The sequence below is a fragment of the Pteropus medius genome, unplaced genomic scaffold, assembly GCF_902729225.1.
Source record: "Pteropus medius unplaced genomic scaffold, Ma_sr-lr_union100, whole genome shotgun sequence".
NCBI classification, from domain to species: Eukaryota; Metazoa; Chordata; class Mammalia; order Chiroptera; family Pteropodidae; genus Pteropus; species Pteropus medius.
Window position 1 is genome coordinate 7,036,619 of NW_024344253.1, and position 22,230 is coordinate 7,058,848.

Genomic DNA, 22,230 nt, shown 5'->3' on the forward strand with positions numbered 1-22,230 from the left:
TTCTGAGTCAACAGCTAATCTGTGTCAGAATTTTTCCAGGTCTTCTGATTTTAAGCCTGGAGTGCTTTCCTGGACATCAATCTGCATCTCCTGAGAACATGAGAGAGAAGTCATCCTTCAGTTTGGGGTGCTCTCCCATATACTTTTTACTTGGGAGAGAATGGGGCGAGAATGGATGGGAGCAGTCATCACTAATCACTGCTGTCCCACTCCAGGTCCCAAGAGGGATAGGTAGTTGCTTATGGCCAAATGGACCAGAATAACTGGAGAGAGAGGGACCAGGGTGGGGTATTATGGCTGAGTACATAATGGTGTCTGTCCCTGATGTGCTCTTCTTGGGAACCCTTATTGATGAGGTTGAGAGTTTCCAAGTCTCCATGTGCCTGGAAGAAGACCAGGTCCCTGGGGGAGGGTCCCCTAATTCTTGTCTTTCTCCCATACTCTGTCCTGAAGCTGTCCCTTATTGAAAGCCAGAGAACTATGGTGCCCTGATCCTTTCCTGCCCTCGAGAATCTGGGTGTCAGGAAGAGAGAGAACTCCAACACTACTGAATACTATCAGCTGAACCTGTAGTTGGGACACCTAGTCTGATAGCCATACTGTAGTTATAGAAACCACAGGGTAGAATTTTGAAATGGAACTTATCCAGAAAAATTTGGTTTATCTACTCTATGCCTATTGTCCACCTTTTGGGTTGTTGTGAAGAGTTAAGTGAAATAATATGTATGGGAAAGCACGTAGTAAATTTTAAAATGTAGCAAACTTATTACTGTCATTACAGAATATTAAATTAAAAAGACTGGAAAGATGATCTAGTTCAATTCCTCAACTGCAGCAGGAATCCTTCCTATAGTACCTCTGACCAATTGCCAGCCAGCTCTCCTTACACACTTGTAGTGACAGGGAGCTCACTCACTGAAAGGTAACCACTTTCTCTAGTTAGCTGCAACTGAGAAAAAATTCTTTAGGTTGAGTTGAAGCCTGTCTTGCTGCATTCTCTGGGCATATAGCACATTAGTACCCACTGTCCTATGGGATCTGAGGACCCTCTTCACTGCCCAAGTCATCTTCACTCCGCCCCCCAGCGTAACTTTCTCTGATATATCCATGTACCTTGCACAGAATAAGTTTCAGATTCTTCATTCTTTGGGGCTCTGCCCACTCTAGCTGGTCAGCGTCCCCTTGCAAATAAATAATGGTGCCTAGAACAAATACAGCCAACACTGCTGATGTGACCTGATCAAGGCAGTGCAGAAGAGGTATCACTTCCTATAATCTACACTCTGTGACTCTATTAATGAAGCACAAAATGAATGCTTTCCAGCAGTTGCATTGAATTTACTCGTTTTAAGCTTGTAATCAGAAAATACTTCCAAATCTTTCTCACCTAAACTACATCAAAGTTTGTACTTTCCAGATTTATAATTAGTTTAAATGGACCTATGTTAAGAAATATCACATTGCCAGCACCCTGGAAAGTAGGCTTTTACGTGCCCTTCTGAATCGCATGTCCCTGCTTCCCTGTTCTAGGGACCACTGTCATGACCTCTGTGGTACTGGTTTTCTTCCGATTTTTATAGTTTACCAGCTATATATACATAATATTCAGTTCTGCCTGTTTTGGAACTTTACGTAAATGGAATCACACTGTATTTTATAATTTGCATCTTTCTCTCAAAATTGTTTGTGAGATCCATCTATGTTGAATATGTAGTTTGTTCATTTTCATTGTTGTAGAATATTCCATTGTATGAATATTTTAAAACTTATCTGTTCTACTATTAATGAACATTTAGGTTATTTATGTATTTACTGTTTTATGTCACTATGAATATTCTTGTGCATATGTGCAATGTAATTGTTAAGTAATTATTTTATGTGTTTAAATCTTATCTCCCAATTTCCTTCAGAACATAAAAAATAATCTTTTAATAATTAATGTTTCAAGCACATACTTGTTTTCTTTAAATAAGTACCTATGGGTGGAATTGCAGGGTTTTAAGGTTTACCTAAAAATATGAAAATGTACATAATTCTTATATCTCCTATCTGATTTGAAAATTGTTTTTCAACATCCCCTGGGGATGCGGAGTTCTAAGTGTCCAAACCAGCAGCCTGACCATTTCTGGCTTGATCTTGAAACTCTAGCTTCAAGCCCCAGATTATCAACGACAATAAATATGTCTCTTACTCACTGGAAGGAGCCACTTCTGTAGAGAGCATCTGCATTTGCTATCTTTATGACCTTTGCCTAATGTTAGTCATCACAAGACAGAAGATGCAGTAGGCTGCCCTATCCTAGACAAAGGTCTCCCTGCTAAGCATAGATTTGCTTACAAAGTAAAAGTCATTTATGGAGAGGTGGGGTGGGGGAAATGACCCTGCTCCCTCTTCCAAAGGTACTAGAAGATATCCAGCCATTCGAGGATATTTACTGCTCAAAAAACTCAAGTATATAGGATCTCTCCTAATGTTAGCAAGATTTAGGGCAAAAGTACAAATAGATGTCACATGTTTATCTAAATTATTTAAAATGATAAATCTCTCCGACTGTTAACCTTAATATGTTCTATTCTACTTTGACAAATACACATCTTTAATGAGGCAGAAGACTTAGTTCAAATGTAGAATTCCTAGATTCCTCATATTTATGTACTTGAATGAAGTGATGAGGGGAGTGTAGGCCCTGGCCGCATTGTCGGCCTATAGCCCACCAGCCTTCTTTTCTCACCTCAGTCCTGCATTAGGGATCTGTGGACACAGCAGCTCAAATGCAACTGCTGTGCCATCACCCTAAATACAGCTGCCCTTAGGTACTTTTAGGGATGTCCTGACTCTGCCTAGAGAGAACAGACCTGGGGAAGAGGCACAGGCTCCAGCCATTTGGGAAAGGAATTCTGGGATCTGGGTTTCCCAGAACTTGGCACAAGCACCAGATGGGCATGTTCCCGGGACCATATGGACTCACCCAGTAGGAGTACGGCTAGAGACGGGTAGAGGCCAGCTTCTAACGTATGGGGCCTAAGGCAGGCTCTCTTGCCCAGGTATAAGGGCAGTACTGTCTATATATCCTCTCCTCTGCCCTCCTGAGTGCAGGGACTGTGTCTGGCTGTATCCCCAACACTCATCATCATACTGCCTGGCACCGAAGTCACATTGTACATAGGTGCCTAATGGAAAGCTAGTCGGGAACAGTTCCTCACATTTTACCTCATTTAAATTCTTCTTAGCCATCATGCAAGTGAAGTCCGTGAAGCTCAAAGAGGTCAAGTGACTCGCCCAAGGTCACACAGCTAGACGCGGTAGAGGCTGAATCTGCACTCACTTTACCAACCCGCCTTCTCTCTCGTGTTTTCTATAAGTATTTTTTCTTTGCCTCTGTGCTGAGGCGGAGGACTGGACGTGCCGGGCCTTTCCCGCCGCCGTCCCCGCACCACTCCCCTCTACTCTCTCCCTCCTCCCCTATTCGCCTCCTCCCGCGCTCCCGCAGCCGGCTCGTGGGAGTCCTGAGCCTCCCCACCCGTCCGCGCCCGGTCCTCCCGCGAAGCCCCGCCCCTGTCCTCAGGGCGACGTCACGTGCCGCCCCATCCCCCTGCGCCTGCGCACCGCTTATTTCCCGCTGTCAGGATGAGGAGGCGGAGGTCGGCGCTCGGGTCCGTCTCTGCCCGCGGCTGTGGCGGCGCCGGCGGCTCCAGCCTTAGCGGTTCCTCTCTGGGCGGCGGCGGCGGCGGCTCGGTCGACGCCTCCTCCGCCAGCTGAGCCCGCGGGAGCCCGGGACGCCGCTTCCCCGCCCATCCCCGCTCTCCAAGGCCTGCCGCCTGGCCATGGCGCAGCCGGGCCCGGCTTCTCAGCCTGACGGTGAGGCGCCCACCATGGCAGGCGCGGCGGGCGCGGCCTTCCCGGCGCCGGCGTCGCGGGGGGAACTTCTGGGCGGCGGGAAGGGCGCGCGCAGGCCCCAAGGGTGACCCCGCCGGGCGGAGGCGGGAGCGCGCGGGTTCCAGAGCCTGCTGCACGCGAGGGTGATGCGGGAGCCTGGGCGGCCGTCGCTGGGGAGGGGGCGGGAGGCGCGGGCGGCAGCGGTGGCCAGAGGCGGAGGGAAGGGCATGGGGAGACTGCGGGGGACCTGGCTGAAGCTGGGGAGCTGCCGTGGGTAGCGGTGAGACTAGCACGTGGGTTCTGCGGGTGGGGAGGATGGAAATAGGGAACATGTGCTATTTTCGCTAAGGGAAAAAAAATTGCTTGGATAGTGGCGGTGTGCCCTCCACCTCTGTATCTCTTCTACATCCCCTCCCCCCACCCAATCCATGCTACAGAGCGCTTTGCACCCAGTTTTGTGACAAAACTAGTTGGAATCAGTAACAGGATTTACTAGCGTTCCTTGAGAGGCAGTGTGCTTTCATGGTAGTACTGGGGCCTGGGAGCGTAAAGGACCTTTACTGGATCCTTTACTAACAAGCTCTGGGCAAGTGTTTTAGCCTCTTTGAACTTCAGTATTCTCATTCATGAAAATAAGTTAATTCATGTATTTATATTTTATCTGTAAGATGGCAACATGTATGTATGTAAACTGATTAGTATTATTATGAGTGTATTTGGGAATAATGAAGAGAATGGTGTTTGAGAATGCTGAAGTGGAGGAATCATGTCTTTTATAGCACTTATATTCTTGGAAGGAAAAAGAGCCCAGTCCTAAATAGGCTAAGTTGGTTAGTCCTTCATGACCTTCTGGGAAGCGTATATACTAAGCTCTTCAGAGATTGACCGCATCCTTCCAGTGGTTTTACTACCTGGAGTTATGTTTGGAAAGAATGTGCTTGATCTTTGGCAGGGCCCTACCGTATTTAGTTGAGAAAGTTCTTTCAGGTGTATTTCTGTAATCAGCGTGTGTGCTTATGATCTTTAAGTGCGAATGGAATGTTGGGACATGGTACTGGGCATATAGTAGGCACTTAAAAACTTGCCTTTGCCTTGGGTTGTCTCTTAAAATAACCTTTCAAGTAAACTTTACTCTTTGTTCTTGCTTTTGGGGATCCTGAAACAATGTTATCAGATTTTAAGGCCATCTGCTTTCTTGGAAGTATGCTTCAAAGCCTGTTAGCCTCTAGTTTTAGGTTTTGTAAGTTGCCTGAGGAGAGACTTCCACTACTCTCATCTGGAGTTGTATAAGAATCTGCTTGCTGTTTCTCTTTCAGCAGAAGAGAAGGGAGGCATTTTTGGTTGGCTGTCAGCAGAAACTGGCATTTTTTCAGGCTGCATTTTAATTCTCACCTTTTGCATTTGGTGTCAGGAAGAAAACTTGCTTTTTCCACAAACTCCTCTTTGTTCCTGCAGAGGCAGAATACAGAGAGCTCCAGTGGCTTCTGGTTCTGATCTGGAGTGGTAGGTATGCTTAGCTGGCTGCTACCTTCTCTTGAATTGCATGGAAACACGTCTAGGACAGCTCAGGTGACATGGCAGTCTGGAATCAAAATCCCCTGCCTCTTTCAAGATGTGAAATGGTCTTCCTTGTAGATAGGCAGAAGTGACTAAGCACTTGAAAGAGGCTGGGAAAAATGAGCTTTAGGAAATTTTGTATTCTTGCTATTCTTAGTACAGGCTTATTCCCTATTTTTCAAATCTTGTGACTTCTAGGATGAGATTCAGTTTACATAAATTGCAGTATTTATTTTCAATTAGTGTAGTAAATGAGTAGCCACAGCTACTGTTTACAAAAGGAGAATTCGTTATATTTAGAACTTTGTGTCAGTGCCTTAGAAGTTCACTGTAGGGATTTAATTTTTGTCTTTGGCTGAAAATATAAGTTCTTAATACTTTAGCTTTAAGTATACTGGAATTTCCAAGCCCTGCTGATTTTAAACTATTGCAGAATTCTTTTGAGTCAAATTGACAATAAAAGATAACTGCTTAGGTTTTTAAAAATTTTGCTTTTATCCCATTTAAAGCAGTTGCTTTTTATGTTTTATGTTGACATTGTTTTAAATTAATTTTTTAATTTTTCAATTACAGTTGACATACAAAATTATATTAGTTTCAAATATCCAACATAGCGCTTAGACATTTATGTAAGTTATGAAGTGATTACCCTGATAAGTCTAGTACCCATCTGACACCATGCATAGTTGTTACAATATTATTGACTATATTCTCTATGTTGTACTTTGCATCCCTGTAACTGTGTTTATATCTGGTAATTTGTACAGCTTAATCCCTTCCCCCTTTTCACCAGTCAACCTAACCTTGACATTGTTTTCTTTTTTGACATATCTTTGTTTTTCATGGAGATGTGTTAGGTTAAGAAAATTGATTTCGTGCATAATGGACATGATAAAATGTAATAATTTTTTTCTCATTTTGTAAAGTTTTGAAAAAGTTATTTTTTTGATGGTGCATCTTAGTTTACTTGTTTAGAATTAAAGTAATTTTAGTAGCAAATTTCAGCCAGTTATTCCATTTTACCTTGAAAATTCAAATTTTAATATTTTAAAATCTAAGTTAAACTATATCTTAGAAACATTTGGTCAGATTTTACTTTATTTTTTGTTTAAAAACACTGTCTAGAAGTCCCTCTATTAAAAAAGTATGTATATTAAGTATATTTTCTCCCATATTTGAGTGGGAGAAAATAAAACTTAACCACTATTAAGTTTTCTGTCCTTCTTTACTTTTTTCTGTAGTTACACAAACATACTACCTTTTCCCATTCCTGAAATGGGTCTGCATAGGCCTGCAACTTCTCTATTTCACTTAATAAATGTTAGCTATAATTATTATATACATGTGAATGGTTATGTGGCCATGTAATGTGCTATAAGCACTGCATGCATTGTCTTAGGAAATCATTGTGTCAGTAAAGTGGTTACTATTGTAACATTATTGTTATTTCTATTTTATTGGTGAGGAACTTGAAGCCTAGAGAAGTTAAAAGTGCCTAGAGTTCTACAGCTAAGAAGTGACGGGGAGTCAGGATTCAAATTCAGGCCATCTGATGCCAGGGACCTCTGGTATAATTACTAGATCATGTACTACTTTTCACTTTAGTGTTATACATCTTCATTCTTTTTAAAGAGTATTCCATTACATGCATATACCTTGCATGATTTATTTGCTTAGTTCTCTGTTGATGGACGAATAGATTGCTTTGGATTTTTTTTCATTGTTTTATAAGCAGTGCTGGAATAGACATCCTTTTACATATTTTTCAGGTACTCTCGCTTTTACTTCTGTAAGACTATTGAATTAAAAGGGCATGAGCTCTGAGTGGTTTAAATTTTAATAGCTATTGCTAGTTTACTCTCAAAAAAAGTATCAATTTACATACCTCCAACAGTATATGAGAGGGTGGATTTCCTCTGCACTCTTACAAGCTCTTGATAATGTCAGTTGTTTTAAACTTGTATCTTCTAACGGATTAAAAAAATGATATTCTTCAGTTAACAAATGGTTCCATTCTATGGCAAGCCTTATGCTAGGCTCTAGAAAATAACAGTAATGAACAAAACCAAACCTAGTCTCATTCCTTGGTAGTGAATCAGGTGGCAATTAATTAGATCATCCTTCAGACAAGTATAGAACTACTTATTCCACAAATATGAGTGTGTACTACTTGCCAGGTACACTTCTGGGTATTTGGAATATGTCAGTGGGCAACAAAGATAATAAATAACCCTGCTGTAGTGTGAGAGAAACAGATATTAAACAACAAACATAAGCAAATCATAGAGATTGTTAGGTGATAAGTGCTGTGGAAAAAAAATAGAGCAGGGTACGTTGAAGAGGGGCTAGGCTGGTTTTAATTAGTGGTCAAAATAGCCTTATTGAGGAGATGACACTAGGGCAAAGACTTGAAGGAGATGGGGGAGTTAGCTATGAGGATATTTGGAGAAAGAGCGTTCCAGATAGGGATCAGTTTTTGCAAATGCTTTAAGGAAGGAATGTATCTGGCATGTTTAAGGAATAACATGGAGGTCATTGTGGCTAGAATGAAATTACAGGGGTCAGGGGATAGGTGGGAGAGGGGAGGGAGAGGAGAGTAGTATGATATGAGGTGAAATGTAGTGGAGTAGGGGCAGATCTTGTTGGGCCCTACATTGTAGCCAAAAATTGTAAATATTGGCTTTTACAGTGAGGAACCATTGAAAAGGTTTTGAGCAGAGAAGTGATGTAATCTGACCTATGTTTTAAAAGATCATTCTGACTGCTAAATTGGCAATAAAGGGAGGCAAGGGAAGCATTAATCCAGGAAAGATGATGAGGCTTGGACAAAGAGTATATTGGTAGAGGTTGTATTTTGAAGGTATGGCTGACAGGATTTGGATTAGATATGGGATGTGAGAGAGAGGAGTCAAGGGTCACTCAAGGGTTTTTGACCTGAGCAATGGGGAGAGGTGTGCTATGAATGCCTATAATTGGGTTTGACCTATTTCGGGAGGCCAGGAAAGGTTTCTGAGGAAGTGGTCCTGGAGCTGAGATTTAATGGATGAGCAGGAGTCCCTTTTTTTTTTTTTGAAAGAAGCAGGATGAGAATTAAAGAAAGGTCAGAGTGCCTGGGTAGAGAGAATGAGAGGACGTGAAGTAGGTAAGGGTTGGCCTGAGTGGGCTTTAGCGTTAGAGCTATAGGGGAAGCCGCTGAAGGCTTTTAAGCAAGTAGGTGACATGATGGCTTTTTAATTTGTATTTCTCAGATAGCTAGTGATTATATGTATTTTTTCTTTTGTGCAGAAAGCTTTAATTTTTATGTGGATCTGACGATTTTTAATCTTCTGTTTTGGAAAAAAAGTGCAACATCAATTTAACATCACGTATAGGAATGCTACGTTTTCTAGGATTTGAAATTTTCAGTGATCGACAATTACTATATTTTGTAAATGGAAATGCCACTACTAAAAACAGAATGTTATAAATAGAATGATGTAATTTGTTTCGACAATATGGATATGCTAGAGCAATGCAAAAATAATATAATAATAATATAATAATAATAATAAATGTAAGATATTTTGTGGCAAACTTTGGAGGGAAGGTTAGGATGGTAATCCACGCGTTATCTTGGAGTAAATGCTGCAACCACAAGTGCTACCAGTGAGTATTCTTGGGGCAAATAGGAAATGGGTTAAAATTTACAGTACCTAGATTTCTTATCTTGCTTAGGAAGACCTAAGTCCTATGTTTCTTTAAAAAAAATAACAAAAACTCATTTTCAACAATTTTATAGCTTTGTCTTTTACATTCGTATAAACCATCTGGAATTTATTTATTTTTAAATTTAAACAGGGAAAGTTTAATTTAAAGAATTATTAACAGGAGATTACCTAAGAGAAAAAAATCCTAAAGAATACAGGAATATCAGCTATAAGGAGCAGTCACTCCCTCTAGGGCTGATGTAGAACACCCAAAGAAGGAACAAATCTTTGAAGAGCCACTCCCAGAACTGAGATCCAGCCTTTGGTGAAGAAGATACAGTTGTGGCCCTCTGAAAGGCAGAGTTAATTTTGGTAGAACTTGCTGAAAAGCTGCTTTCTGGTTTGCTAGGGGAAGTGCCTGCATTTGGAATTTAGTTTTGATGTGACATAAGGATATAACTTTATTTTTATTTCAAATGGACAACCAATTTTCTTAATACCATTTATTCAATAATCCCATGTATTTGGTTTGTTTATTATAACTTGATCACTCTCCCAGCCACTAAACTTGCAGAGATACTTGATCCAAAACAGAAGGTCTGCACTTAACTCACAGTCTTATCACACCAGTGTCCCAACACACAATAGCCTGCAATTGTGTAATATCTGTTAATTTGTATGTTTTACCTGACTACTTGTAGACAGAATTGTCTTTGAATCTTAAGGGTTCTGATTTCTAAAATATCTCTATTACATCATATCTGATTTTATCCAGTGAAATTTGATGTGTTCCTCTTATATAATCATTAAATCGAGTTTAATCTTCATAGGAGTATTTAGTAAACATTTATTTTGTTTATTTTTGTGTTTTAGAGTTGTGCTGGGAAATGTGGAAGGGAAATAGAAATGAATGATATGTAGTTCTGCTTTTAAGAATTTTATGTTCTAATGGAGAAGTGGACCTTAGGCACACTAATGTGGACTGAGGAGGTGCTTAGCCATAGGTGATAGTTTTCCTCTGTTGGATCACAGAGGAAGCTGTTACTACAAGTAAAAGAACTGGAAGAACTATGAAGAAAGGTACCTTTGTTCAGTTTTCTCATTAGATACCTGAACCTCTTCCAAGTGGTTGTCTGATTTCTGTTTGACTGCCTCTGGAGAGAAGGAACTCACTACCTCCTAGTTTTGACTAGTTTTATTGTTTTGTTTATCTTTTAATTAAGTAGAAACTTTTTTTACTATAATTTCTATCCACTGGTTTTAATTCTCTTCTTTAGGACCACACAGAGGACATCGAGGAGTTCTCTGTTAGTCTGAAGCAATTTGCTAATGTTATGTCCTTTCTAAATATTTTTTTTATTTCTCCTATCAGATTGTTTTGAATCTACTTAACATTCTTTTGATTCTTTTTGAGACAGATTCCAGTTGTTAATGACTTTTGGTGTAACTGATGTTCTCTAGATGAATGTAACCTTTAGAGAGTAGTAGGTACAGAGACACATCACTAAAAGGAATCCTAAAGACTACTAATCTCTCATTTTACAGATTAGGAAACTAAGGGCTAAAGAAGTGCAAGTGACTTGCAGTGTAGCAGAGCCAATGTTCTTTTCCTTATGGAGCTTAAAATCTAGTGGGAAATACAGACAAATTCCATGAGGAAAGGGCATTTTGTGTGGCTGATAATAGTATTCCCAGCACAGTACTTACCATAGAATAAATATGAGCTATAGGTATTTGTTAAAAGAAAGTCAGAGGACAACATGCAGTTACAATAATGTGGTAGCTCTTTCCTATTTACGATATTTGACAAAACATAGCAGGTACATTTTATATCATTCAGGAAGTTTAGTTAACATAGGATCCTCCTTCCTTTCCACTCTCACTGCACCCCAAGTTATATTGGAAAAAGTGGCATTTGAATAGAGCTTAGAGAGTTGTGTAGCATTTTGACAGATAGAGATGGAGCCTTGGAGAATCTGCACGGTGTGGACTAAGCATATGCAGTGTGAGGTGAGGTGTATGAATAATTCGGTATCCTGGGATCCTGAGTACTCTGTTTAGAGGCAGATTTGAAAAAGAGGTGTTGAGCCTGAATGATAGAAAGCTTTGCTGCCAGCTAAGGAGTTTGGGTTTTTCTAGATGATGTAGCTAGGCCTATGTGTAGTAGTGTGGTCCAAACTGTGCTATAGGAAGCTTGTTCTGGAAATTATACAGAGGGTAGTTTGGTTATAAGGCAGATGGTTAATTAAGGTGATCGGTTGGTCTATTGCTGTGGTCCAGGAGAGAGATAATGGGGTTATAACTTATGTCAGTGGGAATGGAGAAAAGGAAATAATAGATGTAAGAAATACTGTGGTGGTAAAATAGCAACTTGCTGAACATTTGTTTTTGGTTGCAAGCAGAGAGAAATCGAAGATTCTGAGGATGTTGATGCTGTTTACCAATCTAGGCAACCAGTGGGAGGGTGGATGTAGAAAGTGGCAAGTTTGGTTTTAGTAGCCTTCATTCTTTTATTCATTTATTCAACTTATATGGTTTGAGCATCAACTATGAACAAGGCAGACAAGGTTTCTGTCCTCATTGAGGCTCTAGTTTTGAGACCTTTATTACAGTCAGGTAAATTAGGTTGTTTATACTCACCTGGGTTCCTCATTGTAACCACAGAACACAGAAAATAATTGGGTTGTTTTCCCAGCTATCTGTAAGATGATATAACAAGTATCATTCTAGATGCACAAGAGAGAAGTTAATTCTTTATATGCATTGAATATCTTGGGCATTTGGCCTTAATTTTGTCATGGAACCTGGGTTGAGAAAGGCTGCTAGAGTAATAAGTACAGGATGTGATTGGGTCCTTATCGTGGGAAATTTGATGGAGTTAGGGGAGCAAAACATGATGTGGGTTGCCATTCCTTTGGTTATGGCTATTAAAAATCAAGACAAACTTGATATTTACTGCCTAATCCCGAATTGTTACCTACTTTCTCTAAACGGCTACATTATCTATAAATAAACTACTGCTGCCCCGCCTCTTCCATCTAGATCTTATATCCCGAACTTTCATAGCTACTCTAGAGCGGAGTCTGTCTGAAACTACTGCTGACTTTCATTTCATTGTGAACCTAGTAAGCCTCTGTAGAGAGTAACAAAAAGGACGTTAACACTTTAGATCCATCTCTGTTGCGAAAGTTCGTTTTGCATTTATTCCTAACAGATGAAAATCTAGTTTTTCTAGAACACTTCCGCTTTTTGTGATAACTGTATTCGCAAATTCATAACTTTTCCACTTTCCTACAGCTTGGTCCTGGCCTCTTGAATGAATCAGAATTAGGCTATTTTCTCTTCCATACAAAAAGCCTTCAGATATTTAAAGAGCTTCTTCCATCTTGGCAGTTCCTCATATGAGGGTTCTACACCCTCACCATTGTTCTTGGCTTCCTCTGCTAGGCTAGCCAGATGTTCTAATACTATGTAGTTTGTTAGTGCTCTTCTTAAAAAGGTGCACCTAAAATTGGTGAAAGTATTCTAGATATAGAATCTATGTGATTTGTGCAAAGAACAGAAAAAACATTCATTTTTGATCAAGATCCTCAACTCTTTTTATCATTTCCTCAATTTATGTTTTAATTCGCTGTATCACATTCATAATAAAATGACAACTATGATTTATTAAGATGCTACATGCCTTGTACTGTGCTGTGGGTTTTTTCTTTTAGTATTTAGTATAGGCCAGGCACTGTGCTAGGCACTGGGGATACAGATAAAGTTATAATTAAAAAAGAATTAATAGACTGTTTTAGAGCAGTTTTAGATTCGCAGCAAAATTGACCAGAAAGTATAGTTTCTGTATACTCCCTCCCCTGTTGGACCCATCCACCATCAACATTCCGCATCAGTGTGGTATATTTGTTACAGTTAGTGAACCCACACATCATCGTTATTCAAAGTCCATTGTTTACATTAGGATTCATTTTTGGTGTTGTACATTTTTTGGGTTTGGACATATATATAATGCAATGTAATCATTGACCATTGTAATATTATACAGAATGGTTTCATTGCCATCAAAATCCTGTTACACTTATTCAACCTTCTTTCCCCCTAAATCCTGATCGTTTTACTCTCTGCATAGTTTTGCCTTTTCCAGAATGTCATATAGTTGGAATTATACAGTGTGTAGTCTTTTCAGATTGGCTTATTTCACTTAGTAATATGCATTTAAGATTCCTTGATGTCTTTTGGTGGCTTGATAGCTCATTTCATTTTAGCACTCATTAATATTCCATTGTATATGGATGCAATAATTCATTCATGTATTATTGAAGGACATCATGGTCGCTTCCAAGTTTTGGCAGTTATGAATAAAGCTGCCTAAAATGCAGATTTTTGTGTGGATGTTAAATTTTCAGCTCGTTTGGGTAAATACCAAGGAGTGTGGTTGCTGGATCTTATATTAAGAAACGTTAAAGTGGCTGTACCGTTTCACATTCCCACCAACAATGAATGAGGATTCCTGTTGCTCCACTTCCTCATTAGCACTTGGTGTTGCCTGTTTTGGATTTTAGCCATTCCAGCAGGTATATAATTATGTGATTTTATTCTCCAAGTTCTTTAAGGTTATATTATCCCTATTTCACAATTGAGGAAATGAAAATTTAGTACTTTGTCCAGGATCCAGGTTTCAGGTTCCCATGATTATTTTTATTCCACCAACTATCTCTCAGGTCACTTTTAGTTAACTCTTAAGTCGTTAAAAAAGGGCAAAATTAAAACAAAACCTGTTCTTCTTTGATCGTAAAATACAAAGAAAGTATAATGAAAACTAGACTTAATGATAATTCCAGCCATCATTTTAGTATATTTCTGGTCATGTTTTATATCTACAAATAAAAATACTTAAAGCGTTTGACCACATTGAACATGTGGTTTTATGTTCTCCAATTTTTATTTTATTTTAATCATAATATGAAATTTCCCTGTGTTGTAAGTTATTTTTCAGAAAACATTGGTTTTAAGTCTAATTATTATTGTGAATGTATCATAATAATTATTTTCCTATTACTGGTATTTGATTATTTGTAAGATCTGGCCAGTAATTAAAGAGACTCTATAGGAGACATCCTTGGACATTAATCTAGGATTATTTGTTAGAGAGTTTTGGATAAAGGTTTTGAAATAAATAAATAATACACACACACACACACACACACTCACTCACTCACTCACTCACTCACTCACTCACATATATATGTCCATCAAAATTGCTTTCCGGAAATCTAGTTCTAGTTGACGTTTCTTTCATGCCGACGTCTGATAGTGTCACCTTACCCTTGTTAACATTAAACATAGACTTAAAAATTTTCTTGCCAGTAGCATAGGCGAAAAACAGTATTTTATCGCTGTTTTAAGTTGTATTTTTAGTATGATTGGCCTTTCAAAATATATTGGCCATATGTTTTCTTTCTTTGTGCATTACTTCTTCATGTCCTTGCAATTTTCCTGTTAATTTATAAATATCTATTTTACAGATACTGGCCTTTGTATTTTATTTGTTATAGATATTTTCCAAGTTTCTTTGTCTTATTTTGACTTTTTGGTAATTTATGATATAGAGAAGTCTGAAATTTCATTTGAATAAACTTGACAGTGCTTTGATACTTTGAAAGACCTTCCCTATTTCAAAATCAATTAGGTATCCATATGCTTTCTTTGTTTTTAATTTTTTTCTAAATAGTTGGCCAGTTTTTTTCAATATAATTTCAATTCTTAAGTTGTTTCTATATGAGCCATTTGTCAAGTTAGGTCTTCTACATCTTGTATATAAATCATTAATTTTTTTCTGCAAATAATTATTAATTTTTGATAAAATTTATATTACCTTTTGCAAACAACTAAAAAAATTCAGAAAAGCATGAAGAATAAAACAATGGTCACCCAAAGATGATTTCCATGAACATTTTGGTATGTTTTCATATGTGTATTAAAATATGAAAAAAATCTTAAAAATTCAATAAAAATTATACTTTTATAGGATGTTGTTTCCACTTGAATGAAGAGATATTCATGGTATTTTATTAAATAATAAGTTATTTTTAATGGCTGATAGAATTCCATCTATGGATCCCAGAATATGTTTAATTCTTGGTAAATGTTTTAAGTTAAACATTTTTTCCTATTACAAAAATACTGTAGTAAACATCCTGATACATATCTCTAAATATTTGTGCAGATATTTTCCTCAGTAAATCTCTAGCAGTTCTAAAAGTTATGTGCATTTATTTACTTTTAATTATTTAATTTTTTTATTATAGTGACATTGGTTAACGAAATACAGTAAGTTTCAAGTGTACAATTCAACATTAAGGCATATATTATATTGCATTGTGTTTACCACCCATAGTTAAGATTTCTTTCTGTCACTACATATTTGGCGACTCCTTTTACCCCACCCATTTCTCCCCTCCCCCTTCTCCTCTACCCTCTGGTAACCGCTAGTCTATTATTGTCCACGTCCTTGGGCTCTGTTTGTGCTATTTGTCGCTTTTAGGTTTATATCCCACATATAAGTGATATCATGTGATTTTCAACATTTTCTGTCTGGCTTATTTTGCTTAGCATGATTATCTCAAAGTCCATGTTGTCATAAATGGCAGTATTTCATCTCTTCTTATAGCCGAGTAATATTCCATTGTATATATGTACCATAGTAAAAGTTATATACATTTAAATTTTGATGTATTCTTTTGTATCAGGAATACATCTGTCTCAGAGCAACCGGGAAATCCAACCCTAGTGGCTTTAAACAAGTAAAGAGTTCAGTTTTCCGTAGTAAGTTCAGAAGTAAAGCAGTCCAACTAACTGCTTAAGGATGTCCAAGATCCAGGTTCCTTTTATATTCTACTTTCCTTTGTGGGTCTGTTTGCTCACATTTTTATTATTATTTTCTTGAAGATTCAGTTCTGATTTTCTTTTGGGAATATTTATTTATTTAAATCTTGTAGTGTTTTCTTTCTTTTTTCTTTTTTTAGTTTCATTTGTTGGGTTCTCTAGTTTAGGCATGTGGATCATCCTTATATGGACACTCTTTGTTTCCCATAACTATTTCCTCTTTAATTGCTTCACTATTTTTCTTTTTGTAAGTCACCGAGATTATTTCACATTTTTTTGATTTGCCTAACAAAATTGATCACATCAGTGGATTTCCTAATGTTGCACAGATTTTTTATACTTGGGATAAAATCAACTTGATTGTGATGGATTGTTCTAGTATGTAGCTAGATTTGATTTGCTAATGTTTAAAATATTTTTTGCTATTCATAAATGAGATTAGCCTATAGTTTTCCATTTTGATACTACCTTGGGTTTTGGCTTGATTATACTGACCTGGTAAAATAAATTGGGAAATATTTCACTTTTATGCTGAGGACAGTTTAAATAGTATAGGAAATATTTCTTCCCTATAAATTTGATAAAATGTATGTTCTCTTTCAAGTCTCATCTTGAAACTTGTGTAGTTATTTCATAATTTTTTGTCATTTTTTAAAAATTGTTAGACATTGGCTTGTTTCTGGAATTTTAACTAATCTACAGTCAACATTCTTGCAGTTGAATCGACACATACCCATAATTACTTCTTTAGGATAAATTCTCGAGAGTGAAATTGACTTGGTTAAAGATTATACAAACTTTGAGGCTTTTGCTGTTGATTATTACTTAGTCATCTGTGTTGAAATATACCCTGGATTTGTTTTAGTGACAGACACAGAGACAACTGCCTTTGAAAGAAAAGTTTATTTACAGTTCTCAAGAGAGGCGGGCATGTCATGCTAGGCAGGGCCGCATGGAGAAGTATCAGGGTTGGTTAGGAGGCAGAAGGAATGTCAGGAGAGCATGGCCCAGAGCCTTTATTGTGGTTTCCGTGGGAAAGAATAGGTGGGCAGAGTAGGCAAGTTTGAGCAAGTTTAGGATTGTATAGTTTGAATAATGTTGGTACGTTCTGGGCTACAAGGGTGGTCTCTAGTTGTCTAATACCTGGCCCTAGGGTGATTTAGGGCAGGGGAAATGTTGGCTTGGTGTTTGAGAGTTAGATAATAGAAGTGTAGACTTAGGATTGGTTGGTTGGTTTATGATAGCCATATTCCTTGGTTAGTTGTTTTATTATCTAGGAATTAGCTAGCCTGTGGAGGGGCACTCTCTCCCTGGCCAACAAGGCCCTATGATGCCAAAGTATCATAAAATATAGGAAAAAACAAAACAAAACATGTATTCACCATTCTTTGATGATTGTAGTACTTCGTTCTCTCCTCCTACCAGCAGTGTATGAGACTGCCAACACCAGGTAGTAGTATCTTTAATTTAAAAAAGAATTCCACAAAAGTGTTGGCTAATTTTAGCGTGTAAAAAGTCTTGTTTAGTTTTGCATTTCTTTGAGTTCTATTGGCATTTGGAGTCCTTTTGCAAATGATCTATCTTATAATGCTTATCATTTTATTGGTCATTAAGAGCTTTTTATACAAGGACATTACTCCAACAGGTCTAGTGGGTTAGGTTTTTTTGTGTGTGAAATTTTGTTGCCATAAATTTGAATTAATTTGGCAAAGTGATCAAAGGAGAACAGGTAATGGGATTGTGGGGTGGGGATTGTTAATGTGGGCATTGCTATCCCCTTCACCCAATTTGACTGTACAATTGATAGAAACATTACATTACCTATTTCTTCAAGAGCTTTAAAGATTGTTTAGAAGACATATGTGGAAAAATGCCTCTTTATTTCCATAACAAGAGTATTTCTTGTTTGGTGATATGAAAGTGAAAGCCTTTTTGTCTGACTGCTGTAGAGTGATCTAGTTGAATTTGGAACAAGAAATACACTGTCTTTCCATTAAAAAAAGTTTTTAAAACTTTGAAAAACACCCATGAATAGTTGAGTTTTAGTGTTCGCATAGTTTTGATAGGGCTGCTGTGTCTTTCCTGTATTTCTCCAATATGTAAATTAAACTTTCTTTTTTGTGAGATTGAGAGTATTGAAAAGTACTAAACAGGTACCTAAGCAAATGCTAAATGAATAGTTGAGAGAGCTATTGCAGAGTGTTAGGAATTTGATATAGATTTGGATTTGATGAATCAGAATTTTAGGAATGGAAGGGACTTTTACATACCTTGTAGTGTGTCACTGTATCAGAAGTTCTCAATCCTATCAGTTTATAATAGGTCTCTCACTTTCTCCCTGTTGACATTTTGGGCCAGATAATTCTTTGTTTTGGAAGGCTGTTCTGTACATTCTAGGATTTTTAGCAACATCTCTGACCTCTACCCACTAAGATGCCAATAGTCCTTACCCCAGTTGTGACAACCAGAATTTTCTCTAGACATTGCCACATGTCCCCTGGGGAGCAAAATCACCCCCAGTTTAGAAACACTGGTTTATAACAAAATGCTTTAGAATGCCCCTTTACCGTTCTGATAAAATTATACATACAACTTAAAAAAAAACAACATAATGTCCTTACTATAAAGGGAAATAATTTATAATTAAGTAATATGTATTTCAATATGTAAGTGAACAGTGTGACTAAATTAAAGAATACCCCTAGAAGGTGGTATTTCTCCTGTTCATGTGATGTCTAAATCTCCTATATTAATTTCCTGTATTAAATACTTAAAAATCACAGAGAAATATGCCTAGGCCTTGGAGCCAAGTAGGTCAGTGTTTGAATCCAGTTCTGTCACTTACTAGTTGTGTAACAATAGGCAGATTACTTAGTCTTTCAGAGAATAATTTGCCATCTATAACTGGGGATAATAATGTCTACTTCATGGTTTGATTTGAAAATTTAATGAGCCAGTATATAAAATAACTTGCGTAATGCTCTGTGAAGAGCTATATATGGATTATTTAATCCTTGCTACAATCCTAGAAGGTAGTAGTATTCTAGTTCTCATTTTTACAGATGGAGGGAAGGAACCAGTTTATAATTTAATCCCACTATATTATGCTATACTGTTTTCCATATACTACCTGATAAATAGGTGATAGTAATTATCAGCTCCTGTTATTACTTATTTCATTTTTTTCTAGCTTTGAGAGTCCCCCACCTCCAATATTAACATCTGTGCTCTCTCCTTGAAAAATTTACCTGTTGGTTTCAGATGTCCCCTTTCAAAGATACACAATTAATCTATTTTAGTTATTTATCAAAATTCTGATCTCTTTGTATGCATGACCTTGATATTTCTGAAAAGCTCATAAATAATGCATTCAACTTTCCTTATAAATAAAATATAACCCTTGTTTTTCATTATTTAGGAAGAACTTATTCTGATAAGTAACTCCTAATGTCAAATTTGTAGCTATATTGTAGCCTTTTTGTAATACAAGTGTAGAGAGATAAGAGATTATGTTTACATTGTACATTTTCAATGAAGGACAGTGTGTACATAGTGAATTTGATTTGTTTCACAATCTAATGAAACATGGTTCTAAGAGATATCTTAATGTTGCATTAGGGTTGACTTCTGTAGATGATAAAAACTCTTCAGAATAGTCTAAACCAATTATCTGTTTATATTAAAGGAATTGGTAATAACCAGAAATAATTAAATTTTTAATTAATCGTTCTTTTCTGTTCTGAATTGTATGTGTGAATATAATGCCCTGAAGGGTGGAGGATTGATATTTTATGGGTACATTATTTTTCAGCTAATTTAGACTTAAGCCCAAGCACAGAAATGGCAAGATTTAAACAAAATTAACCTTGGAGTCCTTTATATGGAACTTTAAAAACACTTTAAATAGGTTAGGATATAGACCCCACACTACCCTCCATGTGTCACGATTATTGATGTGTAGCCAGTCTTGTTTCATCTATAATCCTCTCCTCACTTCCTCTCCTGGATTTTTAAAAACCAAATCTCAGACATTATATCATTTAATTTGGAAACATTTCAGTATATATGAAAACAGCCACAATACTGTTATGACATTGTAATGTAAAACTTTTTAAAAATAAAACAAAAAACTCTACAACATGGCTAAAATTGCACCAAGTATAGGTTGAAGGTAGCCTTGGCTTAATGGTAGTACAAGTGAAAGGATTTAAGGATAGTGTTAGATAGATTAATCTTATGGGCTAACAATGACAATGTGGGGATGTGACCCAAAGAAGCTACGGTATATTTATAGTATGTTATGGAGAGTATAGCCCCAGATATATAGACTCTATGCTGTATTGTGTTAGGATCAGAATGTCCTATTTTATGTAGAATATGACTAACTATAGTTTGCGGGGAGAGCAACTGAGATAATGAAGAATGTAGAAATTATTAAAGGTTTAGGAGGTGTTTCATCTAGAGAAGAAAGGAGAGAGCAAGTGTGGGATGTCAGATATTAGAAAATTTCCTCTCTAATTCTATAGGACAGAACTAATATCTCTAAGGAAGACGATTTAGAATTGTGTTACTAAAAATAGATATTTCTAATAGATGACCAGTTATCCAAGGGAGTGGGTGGGGGGAGGATAATCTAAAATCCCTGAACAGTGGAATCAGTGGCACCGTGAGGCAGTAAGCTAAGTTATTGGTTTATGTTTATGTGGAAGCCACCTGTCTACAAATAGATTCCTGCATGAGTTAGGAATTGGTGGTTTTCAAACTATTTTGACCTCTCTCCATAGTAAGAAATACTTAATTGCAACCCAGTATAAATGTGTAAGTAAAGATTCCCCCCGCCATCTGAAAGTAGAGTGATCTTATGACACCTTTTGTAAGCTGAAATAGTGTAAAGTGAACAAGCAATTACCATTGGTTTACATGAAAAAATATTTGTTCCCACACGCAAAAAAGAACCTACTACATCATACCGAATAACACATAAAACCTAAACTAACACTAGCATATAGTAAAAGCAGTGCCATTCTCACTGCTCGGGGTGCACACTGCCTCTGTAAGGGCATCCCTGTAAAACAAACGCTGAACACTGTTTTTGCTTTTTGCCTTTTTCCCCCTAAAAGCTAAAATCCTCTTTCAGTTAGTGAAACAGGTAATATTAATGTAGGGCTTTTGTAAAGGGTAAACAACATAAAACAAACTTTCAAAAAGTGGGGGATACTGATATCTGAAATACAAATTTCATGAAATAACATATACCCATATTAAATGTGTTGCTGACATTTTCTTTTATATTTCATTATTTTTAAAAGGCAGCTTGTTAATTACTAAGTTGATTTAACAACTCACTAATGGATTGAGACTCAATTTGAAATATACTGGACTAGAAAAATCTAAAATCCTTGCAACACTATCATCCTGTGGTTGTTTCTACTCAAATCATGTTAAACTAAGAAGTAACAATTAGACCCAGAAAATTCCACACTGCAAACACCTGGTGGTTATTAATTTCAATCATAAACGTCTGTAGGGAAATTGAAAATGAGAAAACATTCCTGTGTCCTTCAATTTTTCCCATCTCCACCCTTACCACCCTGCTACCACCTTCCTCAAATCAGGCTTTTAAATTGTTTCTTATTATTAATTCTACTTCTTTAAAGAATCTCTTCTTAAATAGTTTTTCCGTTATATCATTTGCCCCCGAATTAATATTGGGTGTCATTTTCTTTCACTTAGTATTTCTCCTGGATTCAAATAATATCTTCAGGTAGTTAACATAAACACCTAATCTTTTCATAAATAATTGGCTTTCTTATTTGACATCCATCATCTTTTAAAAAAATTTTATTATTAATTTCAAGTATATAGTACCTTAGACATTTATATAGTTTATAAACAGTCCCCTTAATTTCTTTCTCTCCTCTGGTTTTCCATGTAGCCATTACATTAATGCTAACTGCATTTCCACTGCCATGCTCCCCATCCTCGTGACCATCTATCAACTACTAATTTGTACTTTTTTAACCCTTCACCTTATTCTTCCAGGCCCGCCACTCCCCTCCCCTCTGGCCATCACCAGATTGTCCTCTATAGATGTGAGTCTGTTTTTGATTAGTTTGTTCTTTTTGTTCCTTAGTTTTCGCATATAAGTGAAATCATATGGTATTTCTTTCTCTGTCTGACTTATTTCACTCACCATAATAACCTTAAGGTCTTTCCATGTTGT

General features: G+C 37.2%; 1 protein-coding gene across 3 annotated transcripts in view; it reads left to right on the forward strand.

The window, feature by feature from the left end:
• Nucleotides 1–3,611: 3,611 nt before the first annotated feature.
• RABEP1 (rabaptin, RAB GTPase binding effector protein 1) overlaps nt 3,612–22,230 on the forward strand; it is a 92,591-nt gene continuing 73,972 nt past the window's right edge. For 2 of the 3 annotated variants that reach the window (XM_039869675.1, XM_039869676.1), the window contains exon 1: nt 3,612–3,858. In XM_039869675.1, coding sequence (XP_039725609.1) covers nt 3,825–3,858 — 34 coding nt within the window. In that variant the 5' untranslated portion in view covers nt 3,612–3,824. The remainder of the gene's footprint in view (nt 3,859–22,230) is intronic. The other variant, XM_039869674.1, reaches the window with a different exon arrangement.